We start from the raw sequence: 20,756 nt of genomic DNA, 5'->3' as shown, positions 1-20,756 counted from the left end.
AGTGTTTTATATTTTGACTAATACAATTCTTAGTTATTATGTATGTTTTAGAACGTATTTGCAACACTAGCGCGTTTACACTTCGTACATGATACAGGTCAAATTAGATAAATTTAAACTATCTACTGTATAGGTAAAGATGTACAAAGAATTAATAAGTTGTAAAAATTTGTGAGTGCTAACTATGAATGAATGAGAGAGAGAGAGAGAGAGAGAGAGAGAGAGAGAGAGAGAGAGAGAGAGAGAGAGAGAGAGAGAGAGAACCAACACGAACGGTAAAGAATCGCCTCGTTCAAGGGTTGTCCTTACTTAAGAGAGTGAAATTATTTATCAGTTATTACAGAGACTGAGAGAATAACACAAGAGAGAGAGAGAGAGAGAGATTGTCCTTACTTGAAATGCCAAGTTATATTATTTATGAATTATTATGGAGAGAGAGAGAGAGAGAGAGAGAGTTAGCTTAATACATTACCCTTAAAAAAAGAAATAAATGGTTGACTTAAGAATATAGTGTGTGACTTTCTCCCCCATTCCACCAATCTATTTTTAGATGTCTTCTCAGCCTTGTTTTTACAAACTTTTTTATTCTGTCACTTTCTCTTTGTTCTGAAATGCTCCATGTCTCTATGCTTTAGAACTGCGCATTTACAGTTTGTAAACAGTACAGGTAAAATTAGATCAATTCAAAATTATCTACTGTACAGTTAAAGACATATAGAGAAACAGTGCTGTAATATATATATATATATATATATATATATATATATATATATATATATATATATATATATATATATATATATATATATATATATATATATATATATATATATATATATATTCATATATACATATATTATATATATTCATATTTATATATTCATATACATATATACATATATATACATACAGGTAGTCGTCGACTTACGACCTATGCAACTTACGACCGACTGACTTTACGACGGCTACGGCAATATAATAATATTTAATTTTATATTTTGTTAAAATACGTCGAGCGCGCGTACGATACTTTTTCCCGCTACCGGCAGCGTGCTCATATCCGAGAGATGCTCAGCTTTTGGCAGCGTTCAGGGTGTTTGTGTTGTTCGAAAATAGTAAAAGATTCATATTTTTGTAATGTATTTTGTATTTCTATTTTTTGCAAATAAATCAAATGTAATAACAAATTACCGTATTTGATGGCTTATAAGACGCATGTCTGCATAGGACGCACCCCAATTTCAGCAGGACATTGAAGGGAAAAAAATAAGGTTTCCTAGCCTATGCTCATATGATTTTGGTAAGTAAAAACTGTAGTATTAGGTTATCATATGCATATTGTTTCTTACCAACAGAAACAACAAAAACATTAATAAAGAAGTTATTTACCATATTTATATTTATCAAAATATGTATTATACAATCTGCCATTTACTGTGATCGAATGTTTCGTCTGCTGCTGAAAGCTACCTCATAGGTTTACCAATAGATTGCAACACATTCATTTGTAAACATTGTTTCTTACCGGCAGAATCAACAAAAACATTAATAAAGATGTTACCTACGGTAATATATGTTATATATATCCATTATATATTATAAAAGTATGCAATCAAGGGGTAAAATCCAGTAAATAAAAATGTTTCCTATGTAACGGCTCGAGTCTCGTGAGCAACTGAACAAAGCCATGTTATTATTCTTAAAAGAGAATGCTAGCACGAGTTACGAAGTATCAACTCAACGAAGCCTTGTTAATATGCCTAAAGAGAATGGTAGCAGGAATTGTCAACCACCAATTGATCGAAGCCATGTTGTTATGCGTAAAGAGAATGTTAGCAGGAATTGCCAACTACCAACTGAACGAAGCCTTGTTATCTGTAAAGCTCGCGAGATAATCACCAATAGGTGGCAGCACACGTACTGTAAGTCTGTAAATGTGGAATGCGGCGATCCGCTGTAGACGGCGATTGTGATATTAACACATTTTAATGAAAATATCGATAATAACAACATAGATATTGATTATAATACTAGCAGTAGCAATTGCGGTGATGGTAAGTGTGATAATGATAAATAATTATAATAAACTTTGTTTTTTAATAGGTTATTAGGATAACACCGAATGTTAGGCAAGGCTACAACATCTACGTGACGTTTCATGTATAATTTCGGCCAAAGTTCTTAAATTTTGAGCCTACATTATGTACATAGGACGCAGGGGATTTTTTTAGGCCATTTTTTTGTTAAAAAGTGTGTCTTATACGCAAAAAATACGGTATGTATTTAATTCAAACCTGTAAATAAATAAAAGTAAATAATACGTCATACGTGTAGCCGATTGGCAATGCAAATGGCGGATAAGAAAATGTAAACAGACCAGACAGATGGTTTGAATGCCTACAATAAAAATGTTAAATACAGCAATAAATGTAAGTATTAATCAAGGAGTTCAAGCTTGATAAGATTTCATATGCTAAACGTAATAATAGGTACTATACATGCACATTTTTGGGATAATATAAAATGTATATGTAGGCTAGTCATACTTAGGATATAATATATAATGGATAATATACGGTAGGTACAGAATACATGTACATATGTGGTTGGTCGACTTACGACGAGATCGACTTACGACCGCTCTGTCAGAACCTAATGCCGTCGTAAGTCGACGACTACCTGTATATATTTATATATGTTTTGTTGCTGAAGAATCTCTGAACCAACAATTTTGCACTTGAAGTAATAAGAAGGAATTCATTCTATTCTTCTTGTAATCATGTAATTCATGTAACTAATAAAAACTATAATATATTCAAAACACATGCACTTATGCCATTGTCAGCTTCTCTGTCATGGAGATCTGCCGGCCAATGACAGCCCTCTACTTCTGATCTATTTTAGACGTATGTTGTGACGGCACTAAGTTTGAACATTGCCATGATCGTGATTATGTGACTGCTGATGGAAAAAATTACTCTATAATTTGCTTTGTATAATTATTTCTTCATGAAAACATGAATTCAACAATAATTTAACTTTAATATAGTGGTATGAAAAATCCCACAACATCTGTCATTGTAAAGTGTCATCACTTGCAAATTCTATTCCCGGACCGTCCTCAGATTTACGACTGTAAACTGATGGCGACGTCAGTAACAATAAAAAACAACCCTCTCCAAGATTGATATGATGAAATGTATTTTATAGTCTTACTTATCGTTAAAATTCACAAGTTGAATTACAATTTTTTTATTGTGTATATTTTTGCAATTTACAGAATGTTTTTGTTGAAAACAAATGTGCTAGTGAACTTAGGGTCTTAATTGTCCCACTATTTTTTTACTGTTGATCTTAATCATCTTACATTTATTTAACAGTATATTAATATTATAGATAATTATAAACTATAATGAATAAATAACTAGAATTAAAAAATATGAAAAAAGAAAAATTCTTACTTTTCAATTTAGAGACTCCACTTCTCTTTACTTAACAATTATGAGGGTGAATGTCCAGAAGAACTCCGCATGCATAAAGTACCAAAATTAAAAGTAAAATGTAATATTTTCATATTTAAAGCGTTTTAGACCACTTCTTATGATGAGAAACACCCACAATTTTGCCATATTAGCTATGGAGGGGGGTTGCTTAAGGTATTGTCTAACCTTATAAGTCAAAAAAATTCATTCGATGGGGAACTAGTTTTTCTGAGAAACATTACACTCTTTCTGAGAAACATTACAGTAAAAAACCTCATTTTCGAACTAACTCCAGTAAGATCAAGTACACGAAGTACAAATTTACAGTTTCGTCAAATTCATTTGCGATATAAAATTACATTTTCCCTAGCTTAAATAGTGTACTTTCAACGAATCTGACCTTTATTTCTACCAGAGATACATGGCCGCCATGGGTACCGCTCTCAGTTTGGGAAATAAAAACTTATGCACATTTTAAATGATTGTTGCAAGCTCGTATATTCTGGCAAGCGGTAATTTAAGCTGCTGGCTTGGTCAAGTGCCACAGGGTTACAGGAACTTTTACCCCTAACGTCTAGTTAATTTTATGAAATTCACGGCCGAAACTGCAATGTTACCCTTTTCATTAACCACTTCACTTACCTTAAATAGATGGTAGTACTAAATGTTCACGAAGAAAGGTATTCACAACCTGTGGAGTTCCATTGTAATGTCCATGGAAAAGCGACCAATAGCCTCAAAGTAAGACAGAGAACACCCACTGCAGGCGTGCAATGACGGAATCCATGGCAGTCAACTGAAGCGCACTTTTGTAAAAAGCCGGCTTATTCCAAAATCGCATTAATTGGATATTCTTGAAACAAAGCAACCAATCAGGTTTCAGCATTTGTACCGTACTTATAATTCATAACGAAAAACAAAAGACGATTAGGCATTTTCACCCACAATACATTGACAAAAACAAAAACATCAGCAGAAAAACTGACATGGCAGCATAAACGCATCCTTGCGATAACAACAAGGCACAATATTCATCGGCAAATATCTCCGTAACTCTTAATTTGCGGAAGATGCGTAAAGTATTTCATTATGAATCATGACAAAAATATATGATAGCAAGTAAAAAAATATTAGATATCCGAAAAAACTGTAATAATACCAAGGGCTACTGGATGTAAACAAACAACTTAGAAAATTTTCAGGATGCCGATTAGATAATCAATAATATCTCGGATATGGTGAATCTCCTCAAAAAGTGTTCAGAGATAAAGTTTTATTATTTTATATTGTGAAAATTATAGTGTGACCTATTTTCTTATATCTCACCGCGGAGTTGTTCTGGACATTGACCATTATGAGTTCATGTCTCAGCCTAGGCTTCTACATATGCGGCTGAATTCTATCATTTTTATCATGTTTTATTCTTCATTTTTCATCTTTCACCATGAGCTATAGTTGAAATGTTTCTACGTTGGTGTATTATTCATACTCTTATAAAAATAATGAAATACAGTATATTTATAGGTATTTATAGGCACATATATAGATATCGCCCTAGGGCCAGTAACCAATCTACCATCATCTGTTAATAGTGGTGGGATGGGAGGTGAGCCTGACCCAAAGATAGATGATGCCAATTTGGTACACCACAGACGAGGCTGAGTAATTCCTTCAAGTTTCCTCTTCAAGGAATTATTGTAATTTCTCTTGGCTTTACGGAAGTTCTATTAGCAGCACGGTGAGATTCAACAAAAAAAGTAAAATTTTAACTTGTACAATTTCGTCTCCATGTGTTGAATGAATTTGGTCTGTTTGTCATCGTAAGCTCGTCCATATGTATCAAGACATTGCTGGTCATTTGTCCCAAATTTGATGACCTTTCTAGAGACAAACCTTATTAAAATAGCCATCAGCATTTAACTTCTTAGGATCAGGCTCTTATCTAGCATCTGAAATATTAAGTGCTTGACAAGCTCCAATAATGTGATCCCAATTGGCTCTAGATTTTAGCCAGACATTTTTTCCAATGGTGGCATTAGAACTAGTATATTGATTGACAGATATGCCAATCTCGTTGGCACAATGACCAGAAGTGCCATATATTCACAAACCTTGGATTTTACAATAGCTGGAACATCTGTGAATATGAGATCTAATCTATTACCAGAAATATGCGTGGGTTCCTCAATTACCTGAACAAAACAGGAGGATACACAGAACTTGAGCAGACTGGCCATGTTGATCTGTGGAATTTAAATTTAGCCACTTGCTGTGCTTTACATTACAGTCTCCACAAATAACAAATGAAGCTTTGGAATCCTGAGACTGAGCCATACTAATCCTTTCCAAGAAACAGACGTATAGAAGTGTTGATATTTGGATTGCGGTAAACAGCAAATACATACACATTATAGACCTTACTGAAAACTTTAAAACAAAGAACTTTATGGCAACAGAAAAATTTATGAATAAATTGTTGAAAAGAGAAGTTCCTTAAGATCTGCAGAGTAAACCATGTATTGGTGCTGAAGTCATGGATTATATGCAGGTTTTCAAACGATCTTGAGGAATCAGTGGTTGAAAAACCAGTTCCTCAAGATCTGCATAATAAACCATGCTTTGGTGCTTAAGTTGCAATCATTAGAAAGTTTTCATCAGGAATAAATTGTTAAAAAGTGAGTTCCTTGAGACCTTCATAGTAAACCATGCTTTAGTACTGAAGTCACAGATTATATTCAGGTTTTCTAACAAACAAAAGGTTTCAGAAATAAATTGTTGAAAAATCATTTCACTAAGATCTGCATAGTAAACCATGCATTGGTGCTGAAGTCACAGATTATTGGTAGGTTTTCTAATAGAAGAGTTCGGGAGTAAAATGTTGAAAAATCAGTTCATTAACCCTCTAACGCCGAGCCTCTATTTACAAAAGTGTCTGTCGTATGCCGGCGGCATTCAGGAGTTAGCGCCGAAGCGGAAAAAATTTTTTTTTCAAAAAATCACAGCACGCTGAGTTTTTAAGATTAAGAGTTCAATTTTTTTTTTTTTTTGTCATTGCCTGAAGTTTAGTATGCAACCATCAGAAATGAGAAAAAATATCATTATCATATATAAATATTGAAATATATGACAGCGCAAAAAAAAATTTCATATATAATTGTATACAAATTGCGCTGTGAGCAAAATTGTTAAAGCTAACGAGTTATTTTTTTCTTTGTATTGTACACTAAATTGCAATGAATTTGGTATCTAACAAATTGTAATACGAACAAAGCAACAGAGAAAATATTATCACAAAATGATGCATGAATTCGTAACGTGCGGACGTAAAAAAAGTTTTTTTCAAAAATTCACCATAAATCGAAATATTGTGCTAGAGACTTACCGTTTGTTGCAAAATGAAGGTACATGATTGAATATTACTAGAATGTAAGTGTTTTAGCTTACAATTGCAGTTTTCGACCATTTCAGTCAAGTTAAAGTTAACCGAAAGTAGAATTTTTTCAAAACTGATAAAAGCTACAACCATGAGTTATTTTTTGTTGTATTCTACATGAAATTGCGCACATTTCCATATATAAAACTTTATGTAACAACTAAAATAAAACGGTGCAAACATTACGACAAAGTGACGAAAGAATTTCTGAGATGTTAGGCGAGTTACGCACATAGCGTAAAGAAAAAGTTTTTCAAAAATTCACCATAAATCGAAATATTGTGCTAGAGACTTCCAGTTTGTTGCAAAATGAAGGTACATGATTGAATATTACTAGAATGTAAGAGTTTTAGCTTACAATTGCGTTTTTCGATCATTTCAGTCGAGTTAAAGTTGATGGAAGGTTGAAATTTTGGCACTTATCATGATTTATATGAAAATATTTCAAAACTGATAAAAGATATAACCATGAGTTATTTTCTGTTGTATTCTACATGAAATTGCACACATTTTAATATATAAAACTTTATGTAACGACTAATATAAAACGGTGCAAAAATTACGACAAAGTGACGGAAGAATTTCCGAGATGTTCGGCCGAGTTACCGCGCGCGGACGTAAGGAAGAAGTTTTTTTTTTAAAAATTCACTATAAATCGAAATATTGTGCTAGAGACTTCCAATTTGTTGCAAAATGAAGGTACATGATTGAATATTACTAGAATGTAAGAGTTTTAGCTTACAATTGCGTTTTTCGACCATTTCTGTCGAGTTAAAGTTGACCGAAGGTTGAAATTTTGGCACTTATCGTGATTTGTATGGAAATATTTCAAAACTGATAAAAGCTACAACCATGAGTTATTTTCTGTTGTATTCTACATGAAATTGCACACATTTCCTTATATAAAGCTTTATGTAACGACTAATATAAACCAGTGCAAACATTACGACAAAGTGAAGAAAGAATTTCTGAGATGTTCGGCAGTTACCGCGCACACGGATGTAAGGGAAAAGTTTTTTCAAAAATTCACCATAAATCAAAATATTGTGCTAGAGACTTCCAATTTGCCAAAATGAAGGTACATGACTGAATATTACTAGAATGTAAGAGTTTCAGCTTACAGTTGTGTTTTTCGACCATTTCGGTCGCGTTAAAGTTGACCGAAGGTTGAAGTTTTGGCACTTATTGTGATTTATATGGAAATATTTCAAAACTGTGCTTTTTTCGACCATTTCGGTCACGTTAAAGTTGACCGAAGGTTGAAATTTTGGCACTTATTGTGATTTATATGGAAATATTTCAAAACTGATAGAAGCTACAACCATGAATTATTTTCTTTTGTATTCTACATGAAATTGCGCACATTTCCATATATAAAACTTTATGTAACGACTAAAATAAACTGGTGCAAACATTACAACAAAATGACCAAAGAATTTCTGAAATTTTCGGCAAAGTTACCGCGCGGACATAAGGAAAAAGTTTTTTTCAAAAACTCACCGTAAATCAAAATATTGTGCTAGAGACTTCCAATTTGTTGCAAAATGAAGGTAAATGATTGAACATTACTAGAATGTAAGAGTTTTAGCTTACAATTGCGGTTTTCTACCATTTCGGTCGAGTCAAAGTTGACCGAAGGTTGAAATTTTTTGTAGTCGACGTATTTATACAGGTATAATAAGAGACTTGACTGATTTCTGTATTTGATATACTGTTGACTAGGATAGTATATTCATTTGGTTGTTTGTTATCAGTGCAGGTAATGAACTGATGCACTGAAAAAATTCTCTGCTTATATACAGTGCATAGTCTTTTATCACATTACATTCCTATTGGACATAATAAGAAGGTTTAAAGATTAATATATATTCTGTATAGGATAATTCAATCAATATGGGTACTGCTTTTGCAACACATGTTCTACAACAATGCACTTCAACTGGCATGTGCTGTACATGCACAGTACAGAACATTGGGTTTCTGAAGAAATAAACAGTACAACCAGCTAGAATGATTTAAAACAAAGTCAGATGTAAAACTAATGTAGGGTTTTTATACCAATTTTGTCATCTGTCTCCATGTATTTTCACAAAATTCAAATTTTTCAAATGCCATGTGTATCATGACTCTTCCCCCTTCCTATGATGTTTAAGGTGTGTGTAAAACACCATTTTATACAACATACTGTTTCCAGTGAAATATTCTGTGTCGTCATATGTACAAAATAAAATACAGTATATTGTCTTCCTTTCCATACCTCTTATTATATTAATGCTAAATAAAAACACCAACATCTTGACTGTACCATAATGTAAAAAATATGTGCATTTCTTTCTCGTAAAAATTATAATAACAGAGTTTTATACAGTCCACTTGAGCTTTACATCATTTCATTGAAAATTCAGATATATTTTTATTTCACTACAGTAAGCTTTGCACACCTTTCTCATTAATTAGATGACATTACCCATGAATACAATTGTTTCAGTGCTGTAACTTCACTTTTCCAGTTTACATATAGTTTACTAATCCTGTATAAAAACAGACTCAAGAATATTTCTTAAGACCTTTTAAAGTTAAAACATTCAAACTGAATGAAAGGTGTTTTTAGTGTAAAAGTTTCAATATTGGAATCTATCAAGAGAATGGTACAGTTGGTATTGCAATGGAGGTTGAAGGGTAATTCCTCTGTGCATTATACATGGATTTTAAGTATTGTATTGAGTTGCTCCCAAAACAGGGGTTCCGATTTTTTTTTTTTTTTTTTTTTTTTTTTTTTTGTACATCATACTGGCTGTTATGTCAGTTCTTTGGTAAAGTGGTTATATATAAGTGATAGTTATAAATTGTTACATAAGGCATAAATTTGGTAATCTTGTTTGAAAGCCTAGTCTAGTATAGTTTACTGAAAATGAGATTCATTCAGTAAGTCAAGACTACTGTGTCATGGAAACTGTTTGTGTAAAACACCCTGTGTTAAATCTATAGCACATATTGCATTTCCCAGTGACAACTGTCCACAGCAAATTTGTTTTAATGACACTACTAAAAGGTAGTTAATCATTTTCTGTTTTTTTTTCTATTGTTGATTTTTCATCTTTGTTTGGAATTGTTGATTCTTCATTTCACCTTATAATATCACGGAAGCTTTTATGTATGTGTGTGTTTACATCTGCAAGTGGTATTTCATCAATGTTGACATTATTGTCTTTACATAGTGTGTGCGTTCATTTGTGTTTCTTAGTGCGGTGTCAGGTTTGCCATTTTTCTTTTGTGCTTTGCTTTGATTTACTGTACTGTATTTCATTACAAGGTTAGTTGACTCTTAAGTATAATTGTCACACTTCATAACAGTACATGAGGATATTTTACCACTGTTGATACTTCATCTCAGTTTTGTTTCTCTCTCTCTCTCTCTCTCTCTCTCTCTCTCTCTCTCTCTCTCTCTCTCTCTCTCTCTCTCTCTCTCTCTCTCTCTCTCTCTCTTACCCACATTATGCACATGATTGGTTTGTAAAAATAAAAAGTTATAAAATACGGTAAAAATATAAATGAGAATAATATATACAGTAAAATATAAATAAAAAATAATAAGCGTAACAACATCAAACAAGCTATGTTCAGGTAGACATTTACCCAGCCCTCTATGGCCATCCAACACTGCATCCCCACCCCCTCCCAGCCAGGGAAACAGCTCCTCAGATTCTCCCACCATCCAAAACAACCCCTTTTCTGAGTGAGTTCCTCTACACAGCCTTACTGCCCCTTTCCCTGGTGCCCAGCCATCCGACCCCCTCCCCAGTTTGGAAACTTCTCTAGGCTTCCCCCTTTCTCAGTCACTTTGTATGTTAACAGTGTTACCAATATTTTCTTGATGTGCAGCATTGCCAACCACCGGAGAGCAGTTTTTAAAATTTTTAAACATTTTTTATAAATCATATATACAGTATTTAGACCTTGGTCCCTGGTCTGGGTGTGTCGGATAATGTTTAGTTTTGAATACAGTAAACCCCCCCATATTTGCATTCTCACAATTCATGGAATTTTCTGTGGAACGTATATATAAATTATTCGCAAAAAATTCGGCAATTCGCGGACTTATTCATCAGGAAATACTTGCTAACTAGTGTATTTTGATGTTATTTTCATGACTAGATACATTTTTTGTGATGAAAGAATAATTTACTAGTTTTCAAATATTAAGATTAATAATAATAATGATGATGATAGTATTAACCCTTAAACGCCTACTGGACGTATCATACGTCAACTAAAATTGTCTGTTGGGTGCCAAGTGGACGTACCGTACGTCGACTACAAAAAATTTCAACCTTCGGTCAACTTTGACTCGACTGAAATGGTCGAAAAACGCAATTATAAGCTAAAACTCTTACATTCTAGTAATATTCAATCATGTACCTTCATTTTGCAACAAATTGGAAGTCTCTAGCACAATATTTCAATTTATGGTGAATTTTTGAAAAACTTTTTTCTTACGCCCGCACGGAAACTCCGCCAAAAATTTCAGAAATTCTTGCGTCATTTTGTTGTAACTTTTGCACTGTTCTATATTAGCGGTTACATAAAGTTTTATATATGAAAATGTGTGCAATTTCATGTACAATACAACAGAAGATAGCTCATGGTTGTAGCTTTTATCAGTTTTGAAATATTTTCATATAAATCACGATAACTGCCAAAATTTCAACCTTCGGTCAACTTTAACTCGACCAAAATGATAAAAAAACGCAATTGTAAGCTAAAACTCTTACATTCTAGTAATATTCAATTGTTTACCTTCATTTTGCAATAAATTGGAAGTCTCTAGCACAATATTTCGATTTATGGTGAATTTTTGAAAAAACATTTTCCTTACGTGTCTTGCGTAACTCGGCGAACATCTCAGAAATTCTTTCGTCTCGTTGTCGTAATATTTGCACCGTTTATGTTAGTCGTTACATAAAGTTTTATATATGAAAATGTGCGCAATTTCATGTACAATACAACAGAAAATAAATCATGGTTGTAGCTTTTATCAGTTTTGAAATATTTTCATATAAATCACGATAAATAGAAAAAATTCGACTTTCGGTCAACTTTAACTCGACTGAAATGGTTGAAAACTGCAATTGTAAGCTAAAACACTTACAGTCTAGTAATATTCAATCAATTAGCTTCATTTTTCAACAAACGGTGAATTTTTGAAAAAAACATTTTTTTACGTCCGCGCGTTATGAATTCATGCATCATTTTGTGATAATATTTTCTCTGTGTTGCTTTGATCGTTTTACAATTTGTTATATACCAAAATCATCGCAATTTAGTGTACAATACAACTAAAAAAATTAATTAAATCATTAGCTTTAACCGTTGTGCTTACAGCACAATTTGTATACAATTATATGAGTTTTTTTTTTTGCTGTCATATATTCCAATATTTATATATGATAATGATATTTTTTTTCATTTCTGATGGTTGCATACTAAACTTCAGGCAATGACAAAAAAAAAGAAACCAAAAATGAACTCTTAATCTTAAAAACTAAGCGTGCTGTGATTTTTTGAAAAAAACTTTTTTCCAGCTTCGGCGCTAACTCACCGAACGCCGCCGCCATACGGGAGACGTTTTTGTAAATAGAGGCTCGGCGTTTAAGGGTTAATAATAATTAATAATAATAATTAATAATAATAATAATAATAATACTGTAGATTAAATAATATGTAACTCAATGAAAGAGAGAAACTAGTTTTCTCCCCTCCATGCAGGACGGACCTGACCTCATTAAAGTGAAGATAGATGCTCAGAATTGACACTATTGAAATGTTAAAATTATATTAAAGTACTTTTGAAATTATATTAAAATATGTAAGTGTTTCAGGATGATAGTACAGTATAAGCATTTTTAGAGGGTACATTTTATATTATAATAAAATAATGATTTATGGCATGTACTAATTTTCAAATAATATTAAGTTTTATAAGTTTAAATAGGAACATTAAATAAAAATAATAATTCTCTCTCCCTTATTTAGACGAGAGAATTTTTCCGACGTAATAAGTACAAATGTTTCTTTTGTACGATAAATAAATGATTTACTTAATAAGTACTAATTTTCAATGTTAAGATTAATAATAATAATAATAATATTTTCCATGCATTTGTGTAGTAAATTTTTCAACATTTTAAACAAACAAATAGTGATTCCCAGTCTTTTTTATCCTCGGCTTGAGAAAGGAGGGGGGGAGGGTAAATGTCAATTTACTTGACAGTTTGACATATGGGTGGAGGGGAAAGAGTGTTGCCCTCAGAAGATCAAGTATTTCAATCTTTCGATATGTAAGGAGTTATTCTTCTCTCTCTCAGGAAAAGATACTGTTTGTATGTGTGTGTGTGTGTTCATAATGTTTTAAAAATGTGTAGTAAAGGTATTACATCTTTGGAAGACAAAAAATAAATATAAATTTTTTTGTTGTCAGATTAAAGAGATAAACACACACTCTCTCTCTAATATAAGTCAAAGACGTAACTCTCTTTCTGCTTTGGCTGGAAGGCTTAGAAGTACGTATGTATATATTTTTAAGGGTACTAATGTTTAAGATGACTTTGAAATTATTATATTAATAATTTCAGAGATTAATACAGTAATAGGATAATAATTCAAGGTATATTTGATGTAGGATGATACTTTAAGTATACGTTTGGTATTTTAACTTTCAAGATGGGGGGGTAGCAAGTATTCATGGATTTTAACTTTTAGGGGGAGTTCAGGAACACATCCCCCGCGAATAAGGGTGCCTTGACTGTAATTGCAATCTGGATAATTGAAGGATTACTATAAAATTTTTGTGAAGCATACTTGGATGGTCGATTATATTAATTGTGATTTATTTTATTTCCAGAGATGCATTGACATTCTGATCGAAAAGGAGTACTTAGAGAGGATAGATGGCCAAAAGGACACGTACAGCTACTTAGCTTAAAGGTTAATAACTTGTAGGAGTAAACCTTGCCAGGCATAGTATAATTAGAAACCCATAATGTGATGTGATTAGCTACTTCGGGCCTTACAGGAATATATATGGAGAAATATTTTTCTGCCATGAATTTCAAATCTAGCCTCAGTTTTCTCCTGTTTAACTCATATTTGCTGATCATCATAATGAATTACATTGCTCTCATATGTTCATTACCACTCATTGTACCCATAGGCACGTTTATCTGTGGAAGCACACAGGACCATTCATATACCCTGTTTATTATAATTTTTCCCATAATTTATCCTTTTAATAAGATTTTTTACCTGGATCTTAATGTGTCATTTATTGCCTTTAAGGATTTGAATTAAATCCTCCAAGTCATTCAGAATAATTATTGTAAAATATATATATATATTACCTTGATTCTGTTGTGTAAGAAACAAGGGTTTGATAGTGTTATAACAAAATAGGAATCTGTACAAGATTATGGCCCCTTCAATTTGTTGAAATTTAGTGAGCAAGTGAGTTCTGAAAAGCCCACCACATTAATTTTGATGCCATGTTTGTTCCTAAATTTCATGTGAATCATTGTGTTTTCTTTTTATTTTTGAGTGTATTAGATCTGTTTATTTTTCTTGTATGTATGCCATTTTGTTTCATTTAGATTCATTGAAAGAGATTAAAGAGCAAATGTCATCAACATAGTTGCAGAAGTGTGTTTGGTTGATGTGGATAAGAGCCTACAATCCACCCTAACCCAATCTCCACAAACCTGTAGGTTAAGGGACTCAGTCTGTGATTGTTTGGAGAGGGTTTGGGCTTGGCTTAGTCGTCCACGGCTGTTCTGGCCATAATACAAAGACTTCTATGTGAGCATTTTACCTATCATGGATATATTACCTGAAAATTGGTTCCTATTTTATAGAGTGAAATACAGCAAATCCCATTTATAAATAAAAAATCCTAATTGTAACTTAATTTGTCCTCTTACTTAACCAAAGGAAGGATTAACTATGGTAATTTTTGGTTAGCATTGTAAGAGAAATTATTTGAAATCTATATTAAAAGAAATTGAGGAAGATTATTCATGACAAGTTACTTGTAGTTATAAAGACTACTTGTGCTTGGAATAGGTTCGTTCATGACTAGTTACTTGTAGTCATTAAGAGGACTACTCGTGCTTGCACTTTGTAATACATTGTATTACCACTGTAAGGTCCCATGTATTTTTTATTCACCTCCAGAAACTGTCAAGCTATCCCTCTGCTCTCTGTCTACTTAAATATTTTTTTATTTGAAGGTAGAAAATATTGTCATAATTTGAAGCTGAGCACCGAGTGAGATTTTGTTTTGGAGCATTGTACATATTAAAGTGACTGACTATGTCAGTATCATCTATATTGTATGTACCATTTGTTATTGCTGCTAATGCTTAGGAGAAATACAAGGCACAATTGAAAAATGCCTTACTTGTACTTGTTTGAATAAGGTAAAAAGTAAATCAAGCAGTGAATTTTAATGGTACTATGCAGACAGCTCCTCTGCCTTGGGTAACATGAGTAACGCAGGTCGTGAAGGACGGGGAGCATCAACTCTGTAAATATTGTAGAGTTTATATGTAAAATTTACGCTATAGTTTCAGACTTTGTTCTAGGATACCATTTCTGTTGGCTTACGGGATAGAATAAATTATTTGATGTTAAAAATATTTCCTATCCTAAGTCTTTTATAGAGATGTAAAATTTGATCCCTGCGCAAATTGTTACTTACAACAAGATTGTAAACCGTCCATTTTGTTTTAGTCCTATAGACGTTTCCAGCTGATTGCTAGGTAGCCACAATAATAAACAACAACCAAGACCTCATTATTCTTGTCATTTGTTCTTACAACTACCTAGTGTGGTGCATGGTGAAATGGGGATATACATTTTTTTAAGACCTCCATCCTTCAGAGAAAGCCTAGGCAAGCTTTTATATTTGATGATTCTTTCTCAAAGCATGTGGAAAAGGAATTCCTTGACACTTCTGTTAAGGACTGTACGCAGCAGCTTTGACTGTAATAACTGGCCTGTCAAGTTGTGATAGCAAGCAAGTCCCTGTTTATGCTTGAAAATTTTTTCTGGGAAATTTGACACATAATCGTTGAATTATGGTTTAGAGAGAAAAATTATAAAGGAAATCGCAGTTATCAGGATGAATTTCATACAATTGAGAAGTAATGGATTCTGTAAATCATGCAGCCAAAGGATTGGCTACTTTTTCCACTGTGATTATTAGTGCCTGCAAGGGACACAGAACCAGACAAAATGCCGAGAGGTTTGGAAATTGTTTTTCTTAAAATTTATTGTTGTTTGACTTTATTCTTAAAGTAGTAGTAATTGACGAGGTAAGCCATGTTAGACTGGCTATTCTTACAAAAACAGAATTGAGGAATTTGGGAATTACCCTTATTAGGGTCATGCCAGACTTGCTTGTTTGAACTGTGCTCCGACTCCCTTTTAACATGAAGGGAAAGGTACAGTCAAACACAACCTTTTTGTCATAGGGGAGCTGGAGATTATCTATAATAAAAGTTACTTGGAGAAGAGTATCTGTAGTAAATATTAACTGTTTAATATGCTCCCATGTTTGAAGCAAGTCAGCAAATGTGTTTTAATTTTTTCCTTTGGCTACCATGTCTTCCTTGGGCATTTGTCTAGCCTTACTTTTTCTGTATTATGTACAAGAGAGCCAAACAATTACAGGCAAACAATTCCCTTTGTTCATGATTTCAGTGTTCCAGATCATATTGAATGTTAATATTTAGCATATTTTCTAAAAAAGCCATTGGAAAATTGCAAGAGAATGATGCACTGCCTCTGAGAAGCATGGTTTCTGGCAACCAGCCTTGGAAATATCCTTGGAAAACTGATAGTATGCTACTGGTCGTCCAGTACTACTAAGATTTTTTTCTTATCTGCAATGGTAGAAAATTCGTCATTATGTATTATTGTGTAGTACATCATATGGTAAACTGGCAGCCCTTACAAACTGGAAGGTGAAACTTCTTCCAAATTCAAGACACCTTTTTATTTTTTTCACTAAACAAAAGGTTAATTATAAATTAACTACGAAGATTTGTTTTCATAAGTATTGCAGTTCTATCTTTTGATTCATGAGTGAGTAATTTATATAGAAACTGAAGGCCTTGCGCAAGTTTATTATGTATTGTCCAGCTTAATAGACATGATGGAAGAACCATCACAGGATTTTTATCTTGCCACAAGAAACTTATTTTAAAAAATTTATACAATTATAATAAGAGACTTGGCTGGTTTCTGTATTTGATATACTGTTGACTAGGATAGTATATTCATTTGGTTGTTTGTTATCAGTGCAGGTAACGAACTGATGCACTGAAAAAATTCTCTGCTTATATACAGTGCATAGTCTTTTATCACATTACATTCCTATTGGACATACTAAGAAGGTTTAAAAGATTAATATCTATTCTGTATAGGATAATTCAATCAATATGGGTACTGCTTTTGCAACACATGTTCTACAACAATGCACTTCCAACTGGCATGTGCTGTACATGCACAGTACAGAACATTGGGTTTCTGAAGAAATAAACAGTACAACCAGCTAGAATGATTTAAAACAAAGTCAGATGTAAAACTAATGTAGGGTTTTTTATACCAATTTTGTCATCTGTCTCCATGTATTTTCACAAAATTCAAATTTTTCAAATGCCATGTGTATCATGACTCTTCCCCCTTCCTATGATGTTTAAGGTGTGTGTAAAACACCATTTTATACAACATACTGTTTCCAGTGAAATATTCTGTGTCGTCATATGTACAAAATAAAATACAGTATATTGTCTTCCTTTCCATACCTCTTATTATATTAATGCTAAATAAAAACACAAACATCTTGACTGTACCATAATGTAAGAAATCTGTTCATTTCTTTCTCGTAAAAATTATAATAACAGAGTTTTATACAGTCCACTTGAGCTTTACATCATTTCATTGAAAATTCAGATATATTTTTATTTCACTACAGTAAGCTTTGCACACCTTTCTCATTAATTAGATGACAGTACCCATGAATACAATGGTTTCGGTGCTGTAACTTCACTTTTCCAGTTTACATATAGTTTACTAATCCTGTATAGAAACAGACTCAAGAATATTTCTTAAGACCTTTTAAAGTTAAAACGTTCAAACTGAATGAAAGGTGTTTTTAGTGTAAAAGTTTCAATATTGGAATCTATCAAGAGAATGGTACAGTTGTCATTGAAAGGAGCACCTGGAAATCTGTTGCAAAACCTGATTTTTTTTTATTGTAATGGAGGTTGAAGGGTAATTCCTCTGTGCATTATACATGGATTTTAAGTACTGTATTGAGTTGCTTGCTCACCTAACCACTTCAGGAAAAAATCTAAATTTGTGGGCTTGTATACAGGGTTTACCTAACAGAATTTGAACATTTATGTAATAAATTCCCGGTACAGTTTTTTGGAAATTTATGAATTTATATACACTATCAAACAAATGTTTAGTATGGATGTGCCATATAATTCTAAAGCATTTTCAACTTGTATAATTAAACAGTTTGAGTAATAATTCATTAGAGGTGGCATGGTTCTTGCCTATCAACAGTATGTAACCCTGCAGACTAGTCATGTGAAAGTTGAGAATCGTGATATAATGGTCTATTTTAAATACTTGATTTTTATAATTTGTAGTAGTTTAAATTACTTTTATTTAAAGTATGTGTGATGCTCATCATTTACTACAGTTGTAAATTGTAATTTGGTTCATTACCCAGGAAGCCTGCCTTTTATTAACAGCTATGGAGTTCCCTTAAAGCTTTACAATCTTTTGCAAGAATGGCTACATTCATTACCAAGTTATCTAATGCTTATATGATTATGTTTCCAAGATCTGATATTCTTATAATTGGGATGAGTAAATGTTGAGATTACCTTTAGCTGAAAGTTGGCAAATTTTGATCAACTCCCCAGGATATGCTAACTAAGTGGTACCGACTCCCTGACTAATAGATTCATAAAACCAATGAAAAGAAAAATTTTAAGCTTATCCTAATTTTACAGAAGCATGACTGCCTAACATAGGCCTTGTCCTTGTCATTTCAGTACAAAAGGACAACAGGGTAAGAATTTGTAAGTATTGGCTTCATGGATTTTTATATTCATAGCTAATTTAGAAGAAAACTTTCACCACCTGTGTCAAGAAAAAAGCTAGTTCAGTAAATGATACCTAGTCTGTTGAATGAGGATGGTGAGGGGGGGATATAAAACCATATTGTTGAACCTTCATGTATTTGTGTGGAGTACTAACCATTGCCTCAAATATACCCAAATATCTACACACTGATGTGAAGGTAGAGAACAATTATTTGATTTCTGCCATACCCCAACCCTTAGCCCCTTGTGGCTGGGGGTATCATAAAAAATTGCCTAAATTAAATTCTCATAACTGTACTCAGATTTGTTCTTTTCTCTCTTTTACTTTTAAAAAGTAAGATCTCCTGTTGATGAGCCAGTTTGGCATTAAGTATGACTTTGATTACTGTTAGAACATGGAGGGTGGGTTTGAATGGATTGCATACCACCTCACCCATAGAGTGCAAGTAGTTGACTTTGTCAAGCGAGGCAAAAGATTAATGTTGTAACTTTACCTGCTGTGTTAGACCAGTCTGGAAAGGTTGATTAACCTTAAGACACAGAGTTAGGGGATCCAAGTAGGTCGCCGTAGTGCAGTTATTCACCAGATGTTATTTATTTTAATAATAATGTTCAGAAGATGAACCCTATTCATATGGAACAATCCCACAGGGACCAGTGACTTTAAAATCAAGCTTCCAAAAAATATGGTGTTCACTAGAAAGAAGTAACAGGAGGTAAAAGGAAATACAGAAAGGAATCACTTTATAAAAAGAAAATTAAATTAATAAATAAATAGCATAAACTGTGTAGTTGTAATGTTCCTCTTGTTATACAGGAAATTCATTTAATAAAAATGTGGTGAATGGGCAATGAATATGCTCAAGGATCCTTCCCATCCCAGCACTTTGCCGTTGGATTGGGTTCTTCAGGAGAGCACCTACTTACAGCTGACTCACAACTTTGTTTCCAAGTTAGTTGCTATAGCTGAATTGGCTAAGGCACTCATAGTACATGAAGGGTGGGTGAGGTAAGATGGCATGCCCCCCCTCACCTTGTAAAATGTGAGTAGCTAACTTGGTTGAGCAAGGTGATAATCTAAAAGTCAAACTGTGCTCCTGTTGCTGGGTTCAATCTCAATGGACTGAGGGCTCTCAAGACACTAGTTGCATTGCATATATCTAGGTACAAAGTTGGAGAGTTACTTTCATCTTTTAAATGTGGCGTTGTAGGAAGCATGGGAATTTACCAAGGCAAATTTTTTAATATCCTATGAATAAATTTAATACAAATGTTGATGACTACAGTATGTAAATGGAGGATTCTGAAGACGTTCCCTTTCATATAATTCTGTTACACATAAGACCCTACAGTTATATGAAAGGAAAAATGGGAAAATAAGATTCTAGACCCAACCTCAAGTCATAGACTCATTTTAGGAAACTAATCATTCAAGGTTCTTTTATCAGAACAAACAAACATCACTAAAACCTGTGCACCTCATGTGGTACACTGTAGGCATTACTAGTGCGTGTTTGCAGCACCCGTTCAGCCCCTAGTTGCAGCCACTTTTTAGCTTTTCCTTTACCTCCATTCCCACTTCTTTTCTTCAATCTTGCTGTCCAGCCTCACTAACCATTGCTTCTTAGTGCAAATGTGGTTTTCTCACAGTCCCACCTGGGTCTC

General features: G+C 33.1%; 1 protein-coding gene across 1 annotated transcript in view; it reads left to right on the top strand.

Moving 5' to 3' along the window:
• Window positions 1-15,759, top strand: part of Cul1 (cullin 1) — a 191,129-nt gene extending 175,370 nt beyond the window's left edge. The window contains exon 18 of the mRNA XM_067123913.1: window positions 13,817-15,759. Within this exon, the coding sequence (XP_066980014.1) occupies window positions 13,817-13,897 (81 nt within the window). The 3' untranslated portion in view covers window positions 13,898-15,759. The remainder of the gene's footprint in view (window positions 1-13,816) is intronic.
• The last annotated feature ends 4,997 nt before the right edge of the window (window positions 15,760-20,756 follow it).

The sequence above is a fragment of the Macrobrachium rosenbergii genome, chromosome 21 (assembly GCF_040412425.1).
Source record: "Macrobrachium rosenbergii isolate ZJJX-2024 chromosome 21, ASM4041242v1, whole genome shotgun sequence".
In the NCBI taxonomy this organism is placed as follows: domain Eukaryota; kingdom Metazoa; phylum Arthropoda; class Malacostraca; order Decapoda; family Palaemonidae; genus Macrobrachium; species Macrobrachium rosenbergii.
The sequence above is the reverse complement of the archived record's forward strand: the minus strand, read 5'-3'. Positions and strand labels throughout refer to the sequence as shown.